The sequence below is a fragment of the Mytilus galloprovincialis genome, chromosome 5 (genome assembly GCF_965363235.1).
Source record: "Mytilus galloprovincialis chromosome 5, xbMytGall1.hap1.1, whole genome shotgun sequence".
Classification (NCBI taxonomy): domain Eukaryota; kingdom Metazoa; phylum Mollusca; class Bivalvia; order Mytilida; family Mytilidae; genus Mytilus; species Mytilus galloprovincialis.
The window spans coordinates 19,993,825-20,014,821 of NC_134842.1; the positions used below are offsets into that span (position 1 = coordinate 19,993,825).

The 20,997-nt window shown below is 34.3% G+C and overlaps 2 protein-coding genes across 2 annotated transcripts; one reads left to right on the plus strand and one right to left on the minus strand.

The window, feature by feature from the left end:
* Nucleotides 1–1,894: 1,894 nt before the first annotated feature.
* LOC143075357 (thioredoxin domain-containing protein 17-like) lies at nt 1,895–6,594 on the minus strand. The gene is made up of 4 exons (XM_076250745.1): nt 6,401–6,594; nt 4,784–4,865; nt 4,226–4,307; nt 1,895–2,080 (listed from the first exon to the last, which is right to left on the minus strand). Exons 1-4 carry the CDS (start codon nt 6,537–6,539, stop codon nt 2,009–2,011), a joined length of 375 nt encoding a protein of 124 aa, XP_076106860.1. The 5' UTR covers nt 6,540–6,594; the 3' UTR covers nt 1,895–2,008.
* LOC143075356 (uncharacterized) lies at nt 6,557–19,521 on the plus strand. Its single transcript, XM_076250744.1, has 5 exons — nt 6,557–6,679; nt 9,401–9,568; nt 17,860–17,959; nt 18,292–18,393; nt 19,063–19,521. The coding sequence occupies exons 2-5, from the start codon at nt 9,407–9,409 to the stop codon at nt 19,272–19,274; spliced, it is 576 nt and encodes a 191-aa protein (XP_076106859.1). The 5' UTR covers nt 6,557–6,679; nt 9,401–9,406; the 3' UTR covers nt 19,275–19,521.
* The last annotated feature ends 1,476 nt before the right edge of the window (nt 19,522–20,997 follow it).

Sequence of the window (20,997 nt, forward strand, 5' to 3'; positions counted from 1 at the left end):
ATACTCTGAAACTCATTTAGCCTAAGTTTGGCTGAAATTGATACAGCAGTTTCAAAGGAGAAGATTTTTTAAAGTAAGTCAACATGATGAACAAATTGTGAAAAAAGTCTTTAAAGGGCAATTACTCCTTAAGGGGTCAATTGACAATTTTGGTCAAATTGACTTATTTGTAGATCTTACTTTGCTTAACATTTTTGCTATTAACAGTTTATCTGTATCTATAATAATATTCAAGATAATAACCAAAAACTGCAAAATTTCTTTAAAATCATCAATTCAGGGGCATTATACCTGAAAAACCAGTTACCCAATTCGGCTGAAAATTTCAGGACAGGTAGACCTTGACCTAATAAATACTTTAACTTCTTGTCTTATTTGCTCTAAATGCTGGAGTTTTTGAGATATAAGCCAAAAACTGCATTTTACCCTGTGTTCTATTTTTAGCCATGACGGCCATGTTTTTTGACGATATAAAAAATAAAGCACAAAATTTATTTTATACACCCTACTGATCATTCAGTTGAAGTTTGGTTGAATTTGGTTTAGTAGTTTTAGAGGAGATTTTTTAAAGTTAGCAAATATGATGAACAAATTGTGAAAAATTGTCATTAAAGGACAATAACCCCTTAAGGGGTCAATTGACAATTTTGGTCATATTAACTTATTTGTAGATCTTACTTTGCTGATCATTTTTGCTGTTTACAGTTTATCTTTATCTATAATAATATTCAAGATAATGACCAAAAACTGCAAAATTTCCTTAAAATTACCAATTAAGTGGCAGCAACCCAACAATGGTTTGTTTGATTCATCTGGAAATTTCAGGGCTGATAGATCTTGACCTAATGAACATTTTTACCTCATGTCAGATTTGCTCTAAATGCTTTCGTTTTTGAGATATAAGCCAAAAACTGCATTTGACCCCTATGTTCTATTTTAAGTAACGGCGGCCATGTTTTTTGATGGATCAAAAATCGAAGCACACACTTTGTGCAGGATAATCTAAGGAACAATCATGCTAAGTTTCATCCAAATCCATTCAGTAGTTTCAGAGGAGAAGATTTTTTTAAAATTGTTAACGACGACAGACGACGACGGACGCCAAGTGATGAGAAAAGCTCACATGGCCTTTTAGGCCAGGTGAGCTGGCCTTTTAGGCCAGGTGAGCTAAAAACGACCTAATCACAAACTAATACAAGAAAACTAAGCAAAAGTTTCAAAGTCAATAAACTATAACTGAAGGGGGCGAAGCCAATAATCTCCATGGAAATGAGATATGCCAATGCTTATACAGCTGCATACCAATTATCATTAACTCACTACTAGTAGTTTACTCATAAACTGACCTACTCGCAAACTAATACATGAAAACTAAGCAAAAGTTTCAAAGTCAATAGACCATAACTGAGGGGGCAGGGCCAAATAATCTCTATGGTAATGAGATCTGCAAATACTAATACAACTACATACCAAATATCATTGACTTACCACCAGTGGTTCACCATAAACTAGACCTAATCACAAACTAATACATTGTTGACTCTGCCGTCAACGCCAGAAACAGCATACATATATGTCTCGCTTTTGACTCCATCAAGCGAGACAAAAATGAGGTCAAGCATTATAAGGCCGTACATTGACCTATAATGGTTTACTTTTTTTTTAAATTGTTATTTGGATAGAGAGTTGTCTCATTGGCACTCACAACACATATTCTTATATCTATATAATAAACATATGGCAGACCAAAACTTTGTAACATAAAGTTTGTCAGATTTTTAGTGATTTCCATGGCAAGTAAGACAAAATAAACAAAGGATAGTGTTTACCGGTACATGTAAATAGTTAGGATTTGCGATTTCAACTCTCATAACTTAAAGAGAAAATACAGCCATATGTGTTGTAATTTTATTATACTGAATAAATAAATACATGGTCACATGATAGCACCTAACACTCTGAATAGAATGTGCACAGCTGGAGACAAATCATCCCAGGAATGTCTAGATCAATCTTCATCGGTAAACATCATCTTTACCAGTTCTTCATTGGCACATTGTTCTTCTTGTAGTCTCTGTGGCTGCAAAAAATAATAATCATAAGTTGGAATTAAGCTAAATTATCAGCACTTTTGTTAGTGAATTAAGTGTTCTGGATTCGATTTCACAAAGAAACTTATGACTAAGATTGATTGTAAGTTTACTGATTTGTTCATGACTTAAGACCAATCTTAGTCATAAGTTTTTTTGTGTAACACACTCCTTTTAATTTCAATAAATGGTTTAAGACCATGAAGCACATTAATGAATACAGTCCAAACCTGTAAACAAAACCCAATGAAAAAAGAACATATACTATACAGTACATATTAGTAGTAAATAAAGTCCATCAGTTTGTCATTTGTTGCCGTCTGCCAATGACCCATGATTGTTTTTCCTGAGCTTTCTTCTTTAATTTGGTTTCCCTGATAAATTGTTTCAATTTTTGCTATTCAGGGGCCTTTAATACATGTTTAACCTTACATTCCCTGATTTTTGCTTATCATTGAAAGCTGAACTGTTCTCTGTTGTTATTTAACCTGTTTAATAGTCTTTTTTTCTATGGTGGATACTTTTCCAATTGAAAATAAATAGGTTTTGATTGACAAAGTTTTCAGCAAGAGTTATTTTTTATGTGGCTGTTATGGAGGTCTTAAGTGCACAAATTCCTTCAAGGATCAGCCAAATTCAACTTGTTATAATTTTAGAATAATAATTTTCTAAAGCATTGCTTGATTCAAAATATTACATATTAAAGGATCTTTTATCAGATTTGTTTATAAATGGGGGTAGGGAGGGTCCTGATCATGAAATCCTGGACTTCTGAGGTCCCGAATTTAAAGAAATTTAAATCCACAGATTGCGAAAAAGGAATTCCCAGATCCTGAAAGGATCAATCCCGAAATCCCACGCTTAAAAACACCCGATCCCAACGTCCCGAAAAAAAGGTCTTGTACCCCCCCCCCCCCCTCTATACAAATACCAAATGTATCAAGTTGGTTAGTCAAATCAGAAAAATCAAACATTTACATCTCCAAAATGGTGGTCAAGGGGAATAACTGTACATGTAACTCAAATTAAATCCTATTGAAACCTACCTATAATACTACTTACAATTTCCTTATATATTTCTGTTTAAAATCTAATGTACAATGTAATTTATGAGATAACTGAATTGTATTTTAAGCTGGTGATTTGATGGTTGCAATTTAAGTTTACTGGAGACGCTTTAGTGGAGCCAGTAAACTGGCATTTGCCACCATCAAATCACTTACTGATGCTGTTGAGGCTTTAAAAAATAAAATATTGTTATCTTCAATCTAATGAAACTGACAGAAAACAACGTCAAATTATAAATTTAAAATCTGGCATTAGTAGTCTGTGCTTGCGCATACGTTTTCATAGCATGCCATGAGAATAAGTGACGTTGTCCAATCAAAATGAATGTTACATACAATGTTGCATTAGAATGACCAATATCACTATAGACAGTCAGGGGTACTACTTATTCAAGTAATTTTCATTTACTTGAAGAAGTAAAAAAAAATATACACATAAAAGTAAATTTGTAGGATACTTAATATACAAGTGAATTTTATTTACTTGTATAGGTAAAAAAAAATGGCTTAGTTATGTCCCTTAGACATTCAGATTTTTTTACTTGTATAAGTAAAAAAGTCACCCTTTCTTCTTTTCTTGTATTCTTAAGATTTCTTTGCTCTAATAGGATTTTAAATTGTGTACCATTTGCAGATGTTTTTACTAATCATTTTAGTGTAATTTCATGGACAATGAAAATCCCATTTGTCTGTTATCTTCACAACACTGCTCCTTTACAAGCCCCAAAGGAGCAGTTTTTGAAGGCCTTGCACAAATATATAAGATCTTTGCTCAATCAGTTTCTTTGTTGAATTAATGAGATAAAATATTGAACTTTAATAAAACAAAACCTGAGCAAACCTGGGAAAAATCATTAAAGGCTTAAATTTACATCTCAAAACTTGAGGATTTTTGTGGGATTGCAAGAAAAATTTACTTATACAAGTAAATTTTTCAGAAAATTAAGGGGAGGTTATTCAAACATTATTTATTTACTTATATATATGTGTATATTTTTTTTTACTTCTTCAAGTAAATGAAATTAACTTGTACAAGTAGTACCCCTGACTGATAGAAACAATGTTTACCTTGCCAACAACCATTAATGTAGGAACACTTTTTAATTTGAGATCAGGATCTGTTCTAAACCCATTTGATTGGTCCTTCCAACTAAAAGTAAATAGTCACAAGATTAATAGTGTTTTAAACAATTAAAGGTTTAAAAGTACATTTTCCCAATCAGCATCCAAAACTTTGTGTCTTTCTTGTTCTGTTTTTTCTTTTCTTTTGTACACCAACTGTTATGTGTGCAAAAATTTGTTAGATTAAATTGTTCCAAAATGGTGTGACCAATTTAACTTATAAATCTAATTACATGTATGTCTTGTATAGGGAACATTAGTTATTGTTATGAAAAAATAATTGCTGTAAATTCATTTGTGAAATTTGGTTTGATAAACATGTATACAAAAAATTCTACAAAATGGTATATGAAGCTTTAATCAAGCAATTTAGGCAATCATTCTCAAAGTTCCTGTTATTAATATGCATTAAGGACTTTATAAATACAGAAGTATACAATTACAATCCAGTTACATGTATCTCTAACAAAATATCAGATACTAGTCATGCTAGTCATTACTTACAAAGTTCTATCCCCTACACCACAATGGATAAACACTGCATCAGCAGGTGCACTTGATAAACATTTCTTTATAACAGGGTCAGCTAAAATAAATAATCAACGAAATACTATCAAACAGTTACTTGTTTAACATTCATGTACATGCAACATTTTGTGCAATGTTTAATATTAAAAATCTTTGATATCAGGAAGGCATCAAATGCTCAACAAATTAAAAAAAATAAACAGAAAAGAGCATCTGGTATCATGTCAACAATGGTAAATAAAAATTCTCCCTTGAATTTAACTTAAGAAATTAACCCTGCATTTCAATGCAAAAAAAATTCAGAGACATAAAACATACATGTACGTCTAAACAGTCGTTGGTGTTTTAAAGCAATTTTGTTTTTTTTATTTGATGTTTCAATACATATTTTTGTAAACATTTAAAACAACAATGTGTCCAAAGTACACAGATGCCCCACTCACACTATCATTTTCCATGTTCAATGGACCAACAAATTGGGAAAAAAAATTAGAAAGATTATATCATAAGGAACATGTGTACTAAGTTTCAAGTTGATTGGACTTCAGCTTCATCAAAAACTTCCTTGACCAAAAACTTTAACCTGAAGCGGGACAGACAGACGGACGAAGGAACGGACGGACAGACAGACCAGAAAACATAATGCCCCTCTACTATCGTAGGTGGGGCATAAAAAAAAATTACATATTAACTAAAGCATGTACATCATGTACATGTACTATAAAACAGAGTGAAAAAGGTGAAAAGTTGCTTGGTATTTTTTTCAAATGAAGGTTATTTTCTTTTATGCAATGTAATGTATGTGAAATTTTCAATTCAGTACTGGTAGGGATAACACTTTATTCGTTCATGCAATGTATTTCCTTTTTTGAAACAAAGATAGATTCTGTACATTATCTTCAAAAAAATGCTTGACATCTTTAGACTATAAATAATGATAAGGTCAAATAAAATAGTATGCATGGTATGTGTTGTTCCAGTTTATACATCTTAAAAAAAAATAGGGTATTAGGTACATGTGTAGGTAGGGATTTTTGATAATTCTATGTTTTATTTTTACATTGAGTCTATGGGAGCAACATTCTAACTTTTACAGTGCTTAAATGAAAAATGGCAAAAAAATCTTTAGGGTAGGCTATTTTAGAGACTAAAAATAGGGAAGGTAGGGTAACTGGAACCACACATGGGTTACTAATGACTGGACCGAATGACAAATATAATAAAAAGAAGATAAGACAGAAAACAAGTATAATAAGGCGTTCACCTGCAAAGTATTTTGAAAAAGATATAATACTGTTCCCAGAAATAACAAACTACTCCCAGGGATATTTTTATACAGCATCCTTTTTTTACTAAAACAAAAAGATGCACAAATAAACAAACAAGAACACAGATTCTATTTACAAGTAACAGAAAATGCTAATTGAATAAGTTAATGTCCTAATTATGTGTACATGAAATAATCTGCCCACAGGCACTTGTTTCTATCCATACGAAGATCGACTATCCATATAAATAGAAGATATGGATAGTCGACCTTCGTATGGATAGAAACAAGTGCCTGTGAATCTGCCCCCTTTTTCTGATGCTCACCTGCGACACAATCTGGACACCAATTTTTGCCTTCTGAATCCGTTGATCCAGAAAACTGGGCAAAGATAACTTTTCCTTTATGTTCTTTTATTATTTTCTTGTACTCTTCCAAGCCTTCAACGTTTACTTCAACAACCATGATTTCGTCCTACAATGGGCAGGTGTCTTTTCTGATGACAGGAAATAAAGAGACACTTCCGGTTAAAGTGAAAGTAGAAAATGAAAGTAGGAAAAATGTAAACAAACCATGATATGGGATAAACAGGGACATATTGAAAGGTAGGTATTCAGCTGAGTGTATTGTAAATAGATTTTTTTTAAGTAAACAATCGAATTTTTGATGAATATTAAGAATTTTCATGCTTTTAATCTGCTGATTACCACCATGCTTATACATGCAATAATGTTATATATATATAGTGCTTCATTTTGTGTTTTGTAACTATAATATTGCATGAGTGTGTTTTGTCCAAATAATTATGACGTCTGGCAAGGCTGTTTTATTTTTTTTCTGGGACGCCTTCCTACAAATAAAACAGCCTTGCCAGACTACAACGTAGTAAGAAGGCGTCCCAGAAAAATAATAAAACAGCCGGCTTGTATGTATTATATATATACTGTTATGTCTTGCGTTTCGATCAAAAGCTTATGATATTTCCTTTATACACTTTGCCGACTCTACCTGAAACTTATTTATTTACTACTAGACAAAAACAAATAAATAAATTATTTTCATTTTGCGTGAACGTGTTATTCGACAATGACCCGATTTCACCCGTATTTCTTAGCCTTGAGATTGATTTCATAAGTAATATTCCTTTGGAATACCGGCAAATTCGTAATTCTTCCATGAACAGGAAATTCATCTAGCAATGTAAACTGTCAAATTAAGTGACCCATTAAGTGCATGGCTTCACTTGACAGCTTTGGTGTCAAACACACTGTTAATTAACACCAATTACCTTAGCTTTAGGTCGTAAATAAATTGCACCATTGGTTTACAAACTGAACTAGAGTTACTTCCCCTTATTTGTCACCATTCAAAATTATTCCTTATATTTACGTTTTATGGGTGAAAAAGATTAAATCATAAAAATATAAAATTCAAAAACATATTGAAAAATAACTGTTCATTGTTTTTATACCTTTATACAATTTTTTTTAAAAAGTTGAAAATTATTTTTTACATTTATACTTCCTTTAACTGTATTACTATATTTTATTATAGACTTATTTCTTTGCTTGTTTCTTGTTAAAATCCATTCGTCACGTCTCAGTCATTACAGCTGAACGGACGTGCTGGGCCAGCTCTCCTTTACCCGCTATCTTCGATGAGGGTTTACAGTTAATAGATGAACAACGACATACTACTTAAGATGACAGAAACCAATCCATGCCGTACAGATAGACGTAGTAGTTGGCGTACCCGCGTTAACATGCACTCCAAAACCATTGTATCATGGGGAGTGTTATGCCGATTAACGTCCGAGGGCTGTATCCTAGGCTGTTGGGTGATACGACCTTCATTTCACTGCCTCACGGCTTTGGTCCTGATAACGCTTCCTGTCATCTTTAGAACTACGTCCACCATTCATCTACCAGTACTCACTCATCGAGGTTAGCGGGCTGCCAAGCTGACCAAACTGGCCCTGAAAGCAGCCGTTGTGAAGAAGTAAAATCCAAAATAGTAAACAAACCAAAATCAACTCACCAAAACCAAGATGGCGGCCTCCATTCGGCGTCCTTACTACCTGTTCCTGACCCACGGCAGAAATTATTCAAACGCTCACCAATCGCCTTCGGGCACCGAGCCGACCGTGCGAGGGCTGTATAGCCAGTCAAGGTCGTTAAACACTTCCATTTGTTGTTGTTTCTTATTAAGAATTAAGCCGACCGTGCAAGGGCTGTATAGCCAGTCAAGGTCGTTAAAAACTTCCATTTGTTGTCTTATTAAGAAAAAAATATATACCGACCGTGCAAGGGCTGTATAGCCAGTGAAGGTCGTTAAAAACCTCCATTTTATATTGTATAAAAAATATTATGGTTTAAGGCTACTTAGTCAATAGTCTCAAACATTTAAGAATTACATTAAATTCTAGTTGTTGATGATTGTAGTATTTTTTTCTCAAAAAGTAAAGCACATATCAGACTGAGTTACGCAAATTTATAAAAATCTTTAAAAGTGCAATGAAATAATATTTAATAAGATTTAAAATGACTTAACAAAGTGAACATGCATAAGAACAATGAAGAAAATGTACCATAAATACTGAAATTCAGCTCGAAAAAGTTCGTACGCGTCACAGGTTGACAGGTATGGTGCAATATTTTTTTCCTTTCATTGTGAAAGGCTATTGTATTTCCCGTTTGTTTGTGCACAGACATACAATACCGCCGTTCTTACGACCGATCTAAAATTTAACGAGTTGCTGCACAACGGTATCGACTAGGAGAATATTGAACAAAACCGGAGCGTTTGCTAGGTAGGCGACATGCAGTTCCTCAATTCTACCCATTAACAAGTCACTTATATTTTTTCTTGAAGATTTGTCGCAAGAATCCTTTAATGCTTTCCCAACATTGGAAATCAGATTCTATATCTGCTTTTTTAATAATTCAGATGCTTTGCTTTGCTTATTATTTGCTGTTATTGAAATGCTTTGATAGCTATAGATTTTCTATGCTTAGTTTTATGTCTTTTTTTTAACATGTTGGTTGGAAGCTCTATATATACAGAGCCTTTGATTTTTTGTTATAGGTATACCTGAGTGACTTTAGATAAATCATTTTAAATGCCTTTACGTTTCATCATGTTTATGCTTTATATTATTTAATGTTCTTATTTCCGACAATTGTAACAATATTGCTATACATTATTTACTCTTTCATCGGAAAATTAAAATTAAAATTTTACACGCCGTCAATGACGTGAGTACATGTAAAACAAATAATCTAGGTATGATAAAATTATATAATTTGCATGACATATCTATTTAATAGGAAAAGATGGCAGAAGAAAACACAGAAGACAAGAGTAAACCAGGCGTCGGAATGAGAATGACTATTTCTATGATCAGTAAAAAGTTTTCTAAAGCAGCAAACATTAGTACACATACACTGTCTGATTGGATGAAGAATGAAGGCGAGGCTCAGAAACTAGTTTTACTGGTAGGTATAGTAGATTCATACATCTCGAGCTCATGTCGCAATTTATTATATTCGAGGCCCATGATAATAGTTAATATGTTGTCATTCCATAGATAGGTTTAGATGAAAGAAAACCATTTTAGAAATGCCGAAATATTAGATTATGCCACATTTTTTTCTGTGTTTGAATTAAAGATCTTTTGAATTCATAAGAATCCATATCATTTTAGTTAAGATCAAATGAGATATTTATAGATTATCGTTGATCATCTCAACGAGATTGGTTTTCTCGCTTGAGCCGGGACGGCGAAAGCGAGAAAAGCAATCGAGTTGAGATGACCAATGATAATCTGTTTATCGCTTTTTTACCTATGACGAAGTTGTCAATTTCATGTCAATTTAGTTAGAAACGCCACGTACCTGCTTATAGTTTCTAGCGACAATTTTCCATCTCAAGCGAAGAGCATGATATGAAAAATGATCACAAAAAAAGATCAAAGGAAACTGAAATGCACAAAATAGCGATAAACCATTTTAGAAATGATTTTGCCAGAAACGTTTTGTCTTGGCATGATAAACTGTCAAAACAGTCGTTGAATGCCAGAGTAATCTTGGGCTACTTGTTTTTGATTAAGACAAATTTATATTCAAATGACCGGGATAATAATTATAATGGTTAAACTAGAAGTTTATACCTCTGATTAACAAAGTTAAGATATAGACCCTCGTATTGTCAATACTGTTAGCTGTGACCAATATATATGTAAATAATGTACAAGTATAATTAGTGAACAGTTTGCCAATGTAGAAACTTAATCATAGTTGATAATTACCCCAGACAATGCCCGTTAAACTATGACAGCAATATTCGATATTTTTTGTAAATAAAAATATCTGTATATTACGCTATTTCGATCGAGTATTACTTTTTGCTTTGTCACGGTTGTTGGATTGCCGTCTAATTGACACGGTTGTAGCCTTTGCTTCTTTTTATTCACACACACGTTATAGAAGCACTGGTGCGTGACCAGAACGGTAAACATCCTGCTATGCACCAAGTACAACAATCCTAAACTGCAAAACGGATATTTACATGTGAATGTATCCTTGAAATATGAGATGTAAGATTTAATCTGCTTGTAGTATTTATACGATTGATGGAAATACAATTTTAGACCAGACACCAGATTGAAAAACATTTATTTTAATTGGTTTGCTTTTAGTAAAACGTAATTATGCGTGACTACAATACATAAAAAATAGACGTTCGAACAATAAATTTGAAACCAGTGTTCTGTATAAAAGCAAGATTAATGTTTTTAAACACTAACTACCCTTTATTCGAAAATGTATGCAACTGTCATACTGTTAATTTTTACATGTTGGAATCGGAATGATTATGGACTACATCCAGCCTGTAACATAAGGGAAAGAGCTTCAAGGGGGTTGGGGTGGAGGGTGGAGGCAGTTCATAAGAAAAATATTCTGATCCCAAAATTGATGAAAATAGTATTGTGGTCAAGCTGATGACAAATATAATTCAGAACAAGATTTTCACCCATACCTTACAAAAAAATCTGACATAGACAAAACACCATAACACCCCACCCTTTTTAAAGTTAAATGGTTGCTCTTTAAACAGAATTATTCGAACTATATTTATCAGTTGACCAGCATACATTTCAAGTGATTATGTCAACAAGGATTTCGTGTCAGTACCTTTCATCATAGACATTGTATGTCTCTGCTTACATATACTACACGAAAGGTCATTAGGGTGGTGTTCTTACACTGAAGCGTCATTTAGTTACATTAAACGACGAAATGATGATCAGAATAGTTTTTTAATAGATTTTGTATATGCACAACTAATTTGCGACATTGACTTAATACATACAAGATGTTTAATTAAGTAGCATCATCAAAGGTTAAAAGTTAAATCTAGAACTTGAAAGTTTGCGTCGCCAGTAAACTTAATTTGCGACCATCAAATTTCCAATTGATGCCGTCGGAGCTTAAAATACAATACAGTTATCTCCTAATTAAATGTATCTTAAAATTACTTTTCGCAAGTACATGAACGTTTACAATTAAACTTAATAAATATTACAACATTCAAAAAGTATTTACTATGTCTGAATACCGATATATAAATTCTATACTTGTAACTCAGATTTGCTTAAAACGCACAAATCGCCAAAGGAAATAATCCATGACTAAATCTACATCAGAGTCCTGAAAACCAAAATACAATAATAAGAACGGACTCTTCGTAACTATATGAAATACTAATCACATGAAAATTGTATTCAATTCGTCCATATAAAAATAGCATTACACAATATGTAACTCAAATATTCTTTTCATAATATACTGTAACTTAACATACATGCCGCCATTTTTCTACATGCAGTATTCGTAAAATACTGTTATTACGATATCTCTAAACATTACATAATTATGCTATCATCAGTGGCAAATATTACGCTACTCTTATAAAAATATGACCAAGCTACTTTACTAAAATACGCTCATTCAAATCTTTCATTCCGGTGTTATAAACATGCAATCTGAAGAGTATTTACTCGAAAATAGGATAGTTAAGGTAGCACAATACAAAGATTTTTCATACCCAATCAGACATCTCTTTAAATTTTATAAATGAGGTACCAAAAGAAAGAACAATGATTAATCTTTCAAATGGTGATAATTTCATTATGACATAATTATTACATAATTATTTGTTATGTAATTAGTTGCTATATTGTGATGTCTACACTTGACCTCCAAAACTGTGTCTCAGATTTTTCCTATTGTATTTCATTCTCTCATAAATCTTCAATGAAGTTTGCAACATCAATTCATAAGAGATCACTAAATTCAATTGGGTATAAAATTTGTTCTATTGATGTTTTTGGAAATCTGAGACACAGTTTTGGAGGTCAAGCTGTGTTGTGAAAGAATCTATAAAATATTTTGGGATGCTATGAAGAACAAAGACGCTAAATTCATTCAAGTGTGGACATCACAATATAGCAACTAATTACATAACAATTGATTACGTAATAATTATGTCATAATGAAATTATCACAATTTGAAAGATTAATCTTTCTTCTTTCTTTTGATACCTCATTTATAAAATATAAAGAAGGATGAAATGAATTACATCAGTTTAAAGTTGTCTGATTGGGAGTGAAAAAATCTTTGTATTGTGCTACCTTTACCAAATCTATTAATTCGTGTCAAAATGTTAATAAAGAAGAAAGTGCAACTTACTAGTCATGTCTGGAAAACTACAAAGCTGAATATAGTAAATATACAATCTGTAAATATGGGTTTCTGATATAATATAATCTGAGTCAATAATGGACGTCTTTCACTGACCAGTGTCCAGGTAAATTCTACCAAAGGTGCACCAAGGAAAACTCAACTTAACCGCCAATAACTAAGAACCAATCAAAACAAGAGTAATTTCAACCCCCATGAATATGGATGAGTAACATTACTCAATACGTAAATTAGATACTAAATCAAGTCATAAAGGATAAATATCCTTTAGTAAAAATACTTTGCAAGAGTGAAATAATTAAACTAAAGACTTAATAAGAATTTGATAAGTAGATGTTTGATATACAAAATGTAAATCAATGATTTCAAAAGTGCAAATTACATAATTTATGAAGCATGGAAAATCACTCTGCTACATCCTCCCCGCTGTTGAAAAAAATGACTTCCAAGTCATCAGAACTGTCTTCCCCTCGCCAGAAAGCATGGCGTCCTCGACATGATGGAACACTAAAGGTCACTCTCCATAATCTTCATAATATGGTTCTGGAAAGCTCTATCTCTTGTCCTTTAAATCTACCATCCTCTGCTTGATGTAGTAACCAGTTAACTCTCCTCAACCAGTCCGGCTGTGTTGTGGCCTGTTTGGACGTGGTGACATAGTCCTTGAGTTAAGCTGGTGGTCTGCGTTCTCTCTGTGCTCGAGTAACTGGTGGTGAATGTCGTGGTGGTGTTGGCAATATACGACGTTGTCGTTGTCTCTATGGTGGTGGTGTTGATGTTGGTTGTTCTGTCTGAGCTTCTGTGGGTACATCTGCCGGTTCAAGCACCGCCATCTACCATATCTGAAGTGTCATCTTCATCCTCATGGCCCGTCGCTGTACCATTACCATCGTCAACTACAGGTGTTGGTTCTCCAGTATCCATCTCAACTGCAGGAAGAGCGTCCCCTCCAAAACCAGAGCCCTGTCCTCCCTCAACACTAGCATGACCGTCACCAGTAGCATTGAGAGTCCCTGTTGTCTGGTCCACTTCCACATTTGTAGCATCATTGTCACTGTTGCTCTTTGGGTTCATCTCAGACACAATTACATATAATCCTGCTCCGACTCCTCATCTGATTCCGTCTCATCAATCTGCTCGATGCTTTCAGGCTTCGTCGGTTGTATCCTGGTAGTCTGTCTTACTTTACACCTGGCTACAGGTGCAGGATCTTTTCTCTTTTCTATATCACTCGGAAGAAATCCAATTGGGAGTAGAAGGTTTCTGTGTAGTGTTCTCTTCTTTCCACTTCCATTTTCTCTCTGAACCACGTACGCTGGGATATCGTTGTTTGGCTGTGAAACAACAAGGTACGGGTCTTCTTCCCACTTGTCCGCAATCTTGTGTTTCCCGTCGAAGGCTACTCTTCTGACAAGTACTCTGTCGCCGGGTTGCAGAATGGCTCCTCTAACTTTCTTGTCATAACCTGACTTCTGTCTTTCTTGTGCTGTTCTTGCTGATCTTGATGCTAACTCGTAAGCATTTAGTCGCTGTTCATGGCATCAACATACTTCGTTGCTGGTTCTTTCTTGCAGTTTATATCTAAACCAAAGACAAAGTCCACTGGTAATCGTGGTGGTCTAACAAACATCAAGTAGTATGGTGAAAAGCCAGTTGTTGTCTGTCGAGTACAATTGTATGCATGGACGAGTCCAGCGATGTGCGACTTCCAATCCTTCTTTTGTGTTGCTTCAAGAGTTTCAAGCATACTGAGCATTGTTCGGTCGAAGCGTTCTGTCATGCCATTCCCCATAGGATGATATGGAGTGGTTCTCGTCTTCTCCATTGCAGTGATGTGACATAACTCTTTGATGATGTTGGACTCAAAGTTAGCGCCTTGGTCAGAGTGGATTCTCTTCGGCAAATCATAGTGAACAACAAAATGGTTGAAGAAGGCTTCTGCTGTTGTTTTTGCAGTCTGGTTTCTAGTTGGAACAGCTAAGGCATATCGGGTGAAATGGTCGGTGATAATTAGTACATTTTCATAGCCGCCTTTGGATTTCTCTAATGACAGGTAGTATATGTATACAAGTTCCAACGGTTGAGAAGACCCGATGTTGGCTGGTGTTTTACGTCGTATACATCTGTTGCAATGGCTTATCCAATTTCCAACATCTCTGGTCATACCATACCATACAAATCGATCTCTGACCAGTGAAAGTGTCTTGTCACGGCCCTGGTGTCCCATATCATCATGAAGTGCTGTAAGGACTGTAGTAATACAGGCTTCTGGTAAAACTTGCTGTTTTACTGGCTCTTGGTCAATGCTGATTTCTCTGAACAGTTTACCATCTTCAATAATTAGCTTGTCAAAGTTGATGACAAACCAGATGTTCCATGACGTTCTTTCTATCTGATGTTTGACTGGCTTTCTATGTTCTTGGAACCAGTATAACCATTCTTTCATAATCTTATCGTTCTTCTGTACTGTTTTGATGTTGACCATAGACTTTGGTGGCAAGGATGGATTATCAGCTGTTGTCGTTGACATTAACAAACATTGCAGGTATGGCTGAACGTGCTGCAAGTTACAGATGGCCTTCACGGATTCAGTACAAATTCTGGAAGTGTTGGTCTTGCCGAGCAGTCCTGGTAACCTTGACAAACCATCAGCATCAGCGTTGGCTTTACCCGGTCTGTAGACGATGTTGAAGTCATATGCCGATAAAGCTGAAATCCATCTATGTCCAGTAGCATCTACTAGTAACTTGGCCGTTGTAAGGACGTATGTCAACGGGTTGTTGTCTGTTAACACAGTGAACTTGTTCATGTAGAGGTGGTCTTTAAACTTCTCAGTGACAACCCATTTCAATGCAAGGAACTCAAGCTTGTGTACATGGTAGTTCCGTTCTGCTTTACTAAGTCCATTACTGGCATAAGCTATGACTCTTTTCTTGTTGTCTTGTTCTTGGTAGAGTACAGCACCAAGTCCTAGCATGGAAACGTCTGTATGCAGCTCAAAAGGTTGGTTATAGCATAGAAAACCAAGTACTGGTGGCTTCTGTAGCTATGACTTCAAGTTGTTAAAGGCTTTGTCTTGTTGTTCACCCCATATCCAGTTTGATGTTTACTTGTAGTTGGTCTTGCATCTCTTAAACTTGTGTGGCGTTGACATGAAATCTGCTAATGGCCTGGCGATCTTGCTGAAATCTTTCACAAACTTTCTATAATAGCCAACAAAGCCGAGAAACTGTCTAACCTCTTCTGGTGATGTTAGTTTTGACCAATTCTTTACTTTCTCTAACTTGGCTGGATCAGGCTCAATACCATTTATGGAGACAATATGGCCAATATACTTAACTTTCTCTTGGAAGAAGGCGCATTTCTTGGGTGATAACTTCAATCCACTTTCTCGTAATCTCTGTAGGACTCTCTCGAGACGTTCTAGGTGTTCCTCATAGCTGTCAGAAAATATGATGAGGTCGTCTAGGTATATGAAGCAGATGTTGAGATGAAGGTCGCCGAGGATATCTTCCATCAATCTCTGGTATGTTGCTGTACTGTTGACAAGTCCAAATGGAAGGCTCATAGAATCCAAGCGGTCCTACTGTGAAGGCTGGTCTCTGTTTGTGTGATTCTTCAAGCTCCACCTGATGATATCCAGACTTCATATCAAGTACAGTATAAAAGCTGTTTCCACCAAGTGCGTCCAAGATCTCTTCGCTTCTCGGAAGCGCGTATGAGTCCCGAGAAAGTTTGGTTGTTTAATTGCCTATAGTCTATGTACATTCGTAGCTTCCCATCTTTCTTTCTACACAGGACTACATTTGATGACATGGGGAATGTGATGGACGGATGATACCAGATGCCAGAAGTTATTGAAGGTGGGTGCGAACTTCTTCAAACATTGCAGGTGAGATGCGTCGATGTCGCTGTTTAAATGGCCTTTCATCCTTCAGGTCTATTCGGTGGTCAACTCTATCAGTGTGACCAGTATCTGAAGACATCTCTAAACTGACGAAGTAGTTGCTTTCCCTGTTCTAGTTGTTCATCGTCTAGTAGATCTGTTGGTAGACTAACATCATACAGTACATCATGGTTGTTGGCATCAGGTGTTTTAATGTCAGCAACTGAAACTGGCTGTACTTCATACAAGATGGCGTTTGGTGAAACAGTGATAGTTCTAGTAGTAACGTTGCTGATGTGTACTGGTACTAGTCGATTATCTTTGTAGCTGTAGGAGACTAATGATGGAGCAATGTCTAAATCGGTTGGTATGGCAGCTCTTTCTGTGGGTTGTAGCAAACAACAGACAGGATGGTATGGTATCTCATGGACTAATTATATAAAATACTAATCACATGACAATTGTATTCAATTCGTCCATATAAAAATAGCATAAAACAATATGTAACTCAAATATTCTTTTCATGATATACTGTAACTGATCATACATGCCGCCATTTTTCTACATGCAGTATTCGTAAAATACTGTTATTACGATATCTCTAAACATTACACAATTACGCTATCATCAGCGGCAAATATTACATTACTCTTACAAAAATATGACCAAGCTTCTTTACCAAACTACGCTCATTCAAATCTTTCATTTCGGTGTTATAAACATGCAATCTGAAGAGTATTTACTCGAAAATACCCAAGGTGCACCAAGGAAAACTCAACTTAACCGCCAATAACTAAGAACCAATCAAAACAAGAGTTCAATTTCAACCCCCATGAATATGTATGAGTAACATTACTCAATACGTAAATTAGATAATAAATCAAGTCATAAAGGATAAATATCCTTTAGTAAAAATAATTTGCAAGAGTGAAATAATTAAACCAAAGACTCAATAAGAATTTGATAAGTAGATTTTTAATGTAACTCAATGATTTCAAAAGTGCAAATTACATAATTTATGAAGCATGAAAAATCACTCTGCTACATTAACATGAAATACGAACACTCTGAAAATATAAAATCGTATATGTTGGAAAGGGTTTATCTCATCTGATCACTATGCATGTTTATTTTTAGGACTGTAGACAAGAGGAAGAGTTTGTCGTCAGTCGTATACCGGGAGCAGTTCGAGTTGATTATGAAAACGAAGCAGAAAGTATTCTAGAAAAAATACAAAGTAATAGACTATATTTTTGTGGTTCCAGTTCAGTGGCATGTGTTCGAAAGCTTAAATTCTGACTATTTGAAGTGAAAAATCGTGCAATGATAACACACAAAAGAACTAATTAACCTAACATCTAGTAAAACTGTATACTTATTGCTGCTTTTCTGGTAGGCCGAACAAGAATGAAAATCCTGCAACCCAGCATCAGAAAGTTAATCAAACTTTAAATGTGGCATTTATGTTAATGTTTCTCTGATTAAAAATTTCAAATGTCGCATCTACATTTTTTTTCTAATGTTAATCACAAAATCACTGAATTTTAATGATATCACTGATAATTTTAGATGTACAGACTGATAAAAGTGCCCGTATCGTATGCTATTGTGCAGCTGGATACAGATCAAGTTTGATTGTAGAAAAATTACAGGATCATTCCAAGAAGTTGGGTATGTGTACATGTACTAGTATCTCCATGGTGATCAATTACATTAAAAGTGTCATTTCTACAACAACAAAAAATCAACAAAGTAAGACTGATGTTTGGTGAATTTTATTTTTATTTTCAATCTGAAGAAGCTAATGTGTTGATGTCAGTATATTGTGCTTTACATTCGAATTAAGGAAGTGTTACAATCTCTTTAATCAAGTAGCTTCAGATGAGACCATATTAAAGAATGATTTTATGATATTTTGAATTATCGCGGATATATGAGTTGGTTGTAAAGCTTCATTTTTTTTTTATTAAAAATACAATGTAAATAGAATAAACATTGCCAAAATTGCAATTTTTGTGAAAAAATTACCATCTGTTTTCATAGGCCGATCCGGGAGGAGGTGTACACTTGGGGGCGCGACCCCCTTTGGTTAGGACAATTTGGTTGATTATATAGGCAATCACTGCAGCATGACGGGAGCGCCCCCCTCCCCTTATGAAACGTTCTGGTATTTAGTTGTCAGCAACAACCTTACCAAAATATATTATTTGCTATTCGAGGGATTCTTCAATGATGTTGATGTATTTAAAAAAAAAGCGATAGTATCGTAGATACAGCCTACATCTCCCCAGTGAAGCAATGAATGGATTAATAATTTAATCTATCTGTTTATTACAATAGGTACCAAACCTCCTTGGGAGATGTATAACTTAGAGGGAAGTATATTTAAATGGGCAAATGAAGGCAGAACAATGGTCGATGTTTATAATAAAGGGACTCCATTCGCTCATCCTTATAATGCTGTGTTTGGTAAATTACTGGAAAGCCATTTAAGAAGACAAGATGTACAGAAACAAAACGAAGAGAAAATAACTGTAGTAGACAGCCATTAATGGCATGTTTAATAAGAATGTGAGAGAAATCACGAAAAGACGAAAATGTGACGGAAGGATAACGAAATGCTAACGATATAGTGTAAAAGTCAGTGTTTTCTGGCAATGTCTCGTATTAGAAAAGCCTGATATCGGATACATCTCAATAACATTTCATTTTGATAATGAAATATTTATATTTGCAAATGTTACATGTACATATTTTATAGTTAAATATATTTATTATTAAATAATGTGATGTACAAATTATTTCCGTCCTTTGAATGTACTAGAGATTGTTTTTGTTGAGTTATTTTACTCAAAATACCAACAAAAACTATAAATGATGTAAATCAAATTTATTCGTACTTTAAATTTTTGGTACGTAAAGGAGTCTTGCACATGAAACATCTATCTTGTTTTCTGCAATTGCAGATTGACTGACTATGTAAAGATCTGTAATTTTCTGGATGTGTTTAATACACCTAACTATACCATATAGAAGTAAATACATTGTAAAACTTTATGAAAATTAATTGACAGATTAATGTTTCCCCGTTTTGATCATTTTAAATCACGTTGAGAGCAAAAAGTACCTTGGGGAAGAAACAGAATTCCGAGGTGTTAAAATAAAACTACTCGCCCATTCTTGCTACGTATGTAGCAAAGATGAAAGAAGAAAAAATAAAGAAAATTGAACATAAGAAACCACATTGAACGCTTAAATGAAAACTGAAAACTGATCAACGCAAAGTCAATTCTCTATAAACAAAGGGTTATTATAGATAAAAATCCTGCTCTACAATTTCCACCCGTCATGGTGTATCTGAACAGTTGATAAATAGCTTTCATTGCGAAAATGATTAAGTCGTTTTAAGTCGTTTTATGAAGCTATGGCAAATAATTACTGAAAACTCTGAACTACAACCAAAGCAAACGCAAACATATATTGAAACGGACTGTCGATAACAACTGCCATATTCCTATCTTGGTATAGGACATTTAAAAAAAACTTGGTCAAAAAATGATATAGTTTTATGGCTAGCCAAACCTCCAGCTTACATGGTAATGTTAAAAAAATACTGCTAAAATGACAACGAAACGTGACAGCAATACAGTACAAACACAAGCAAAAACACAGAGAACTACATAGATAAATCAAATAGTAGTACATTCCCAGATTTTGGTGGGGTTCGTGTTGCTTAGTCTTTATTATTTTATGATGTGTTTTGTGTACTGTTGTTTGTCTGGTTTTTTGTCGAGCCTGCGACTTTTGTGTAGGTGAATAACCTTTTAATGCGACTTATTTATTTGACAAAAAAATCTCTTATCACAAAAATATTCAAGGACAAATTTTAAAGTATTTGTGCCTGTAAGTAGACAGACACTTTAACTTATAAATATCTATCCTAGATCGCACCTTTAATGCAGTTCATATCAGATCAATTTACCTGTCCCGTAAAAGGAAAATATATTTACATTTTGACATTAGACATTTTAAAGTAGTTGACTACATAAACACGACATATGTACTCGAATGATTCTATATTACGGCTAAAGTTTTTTTTTTTTATTTCATCATATTGCTTATACGTGTTATACTTGACAAACAAGTTAGACATAGTTTAGAAATATTTTTATTGTATTCGTCAAAAACATCAAAACGTAAGACGACGATCGGTAAATATTGTTCCCCGCCGAATCTTTGGAGGGGACATAGAAATATCGGTCGTCCGTCCTTCCG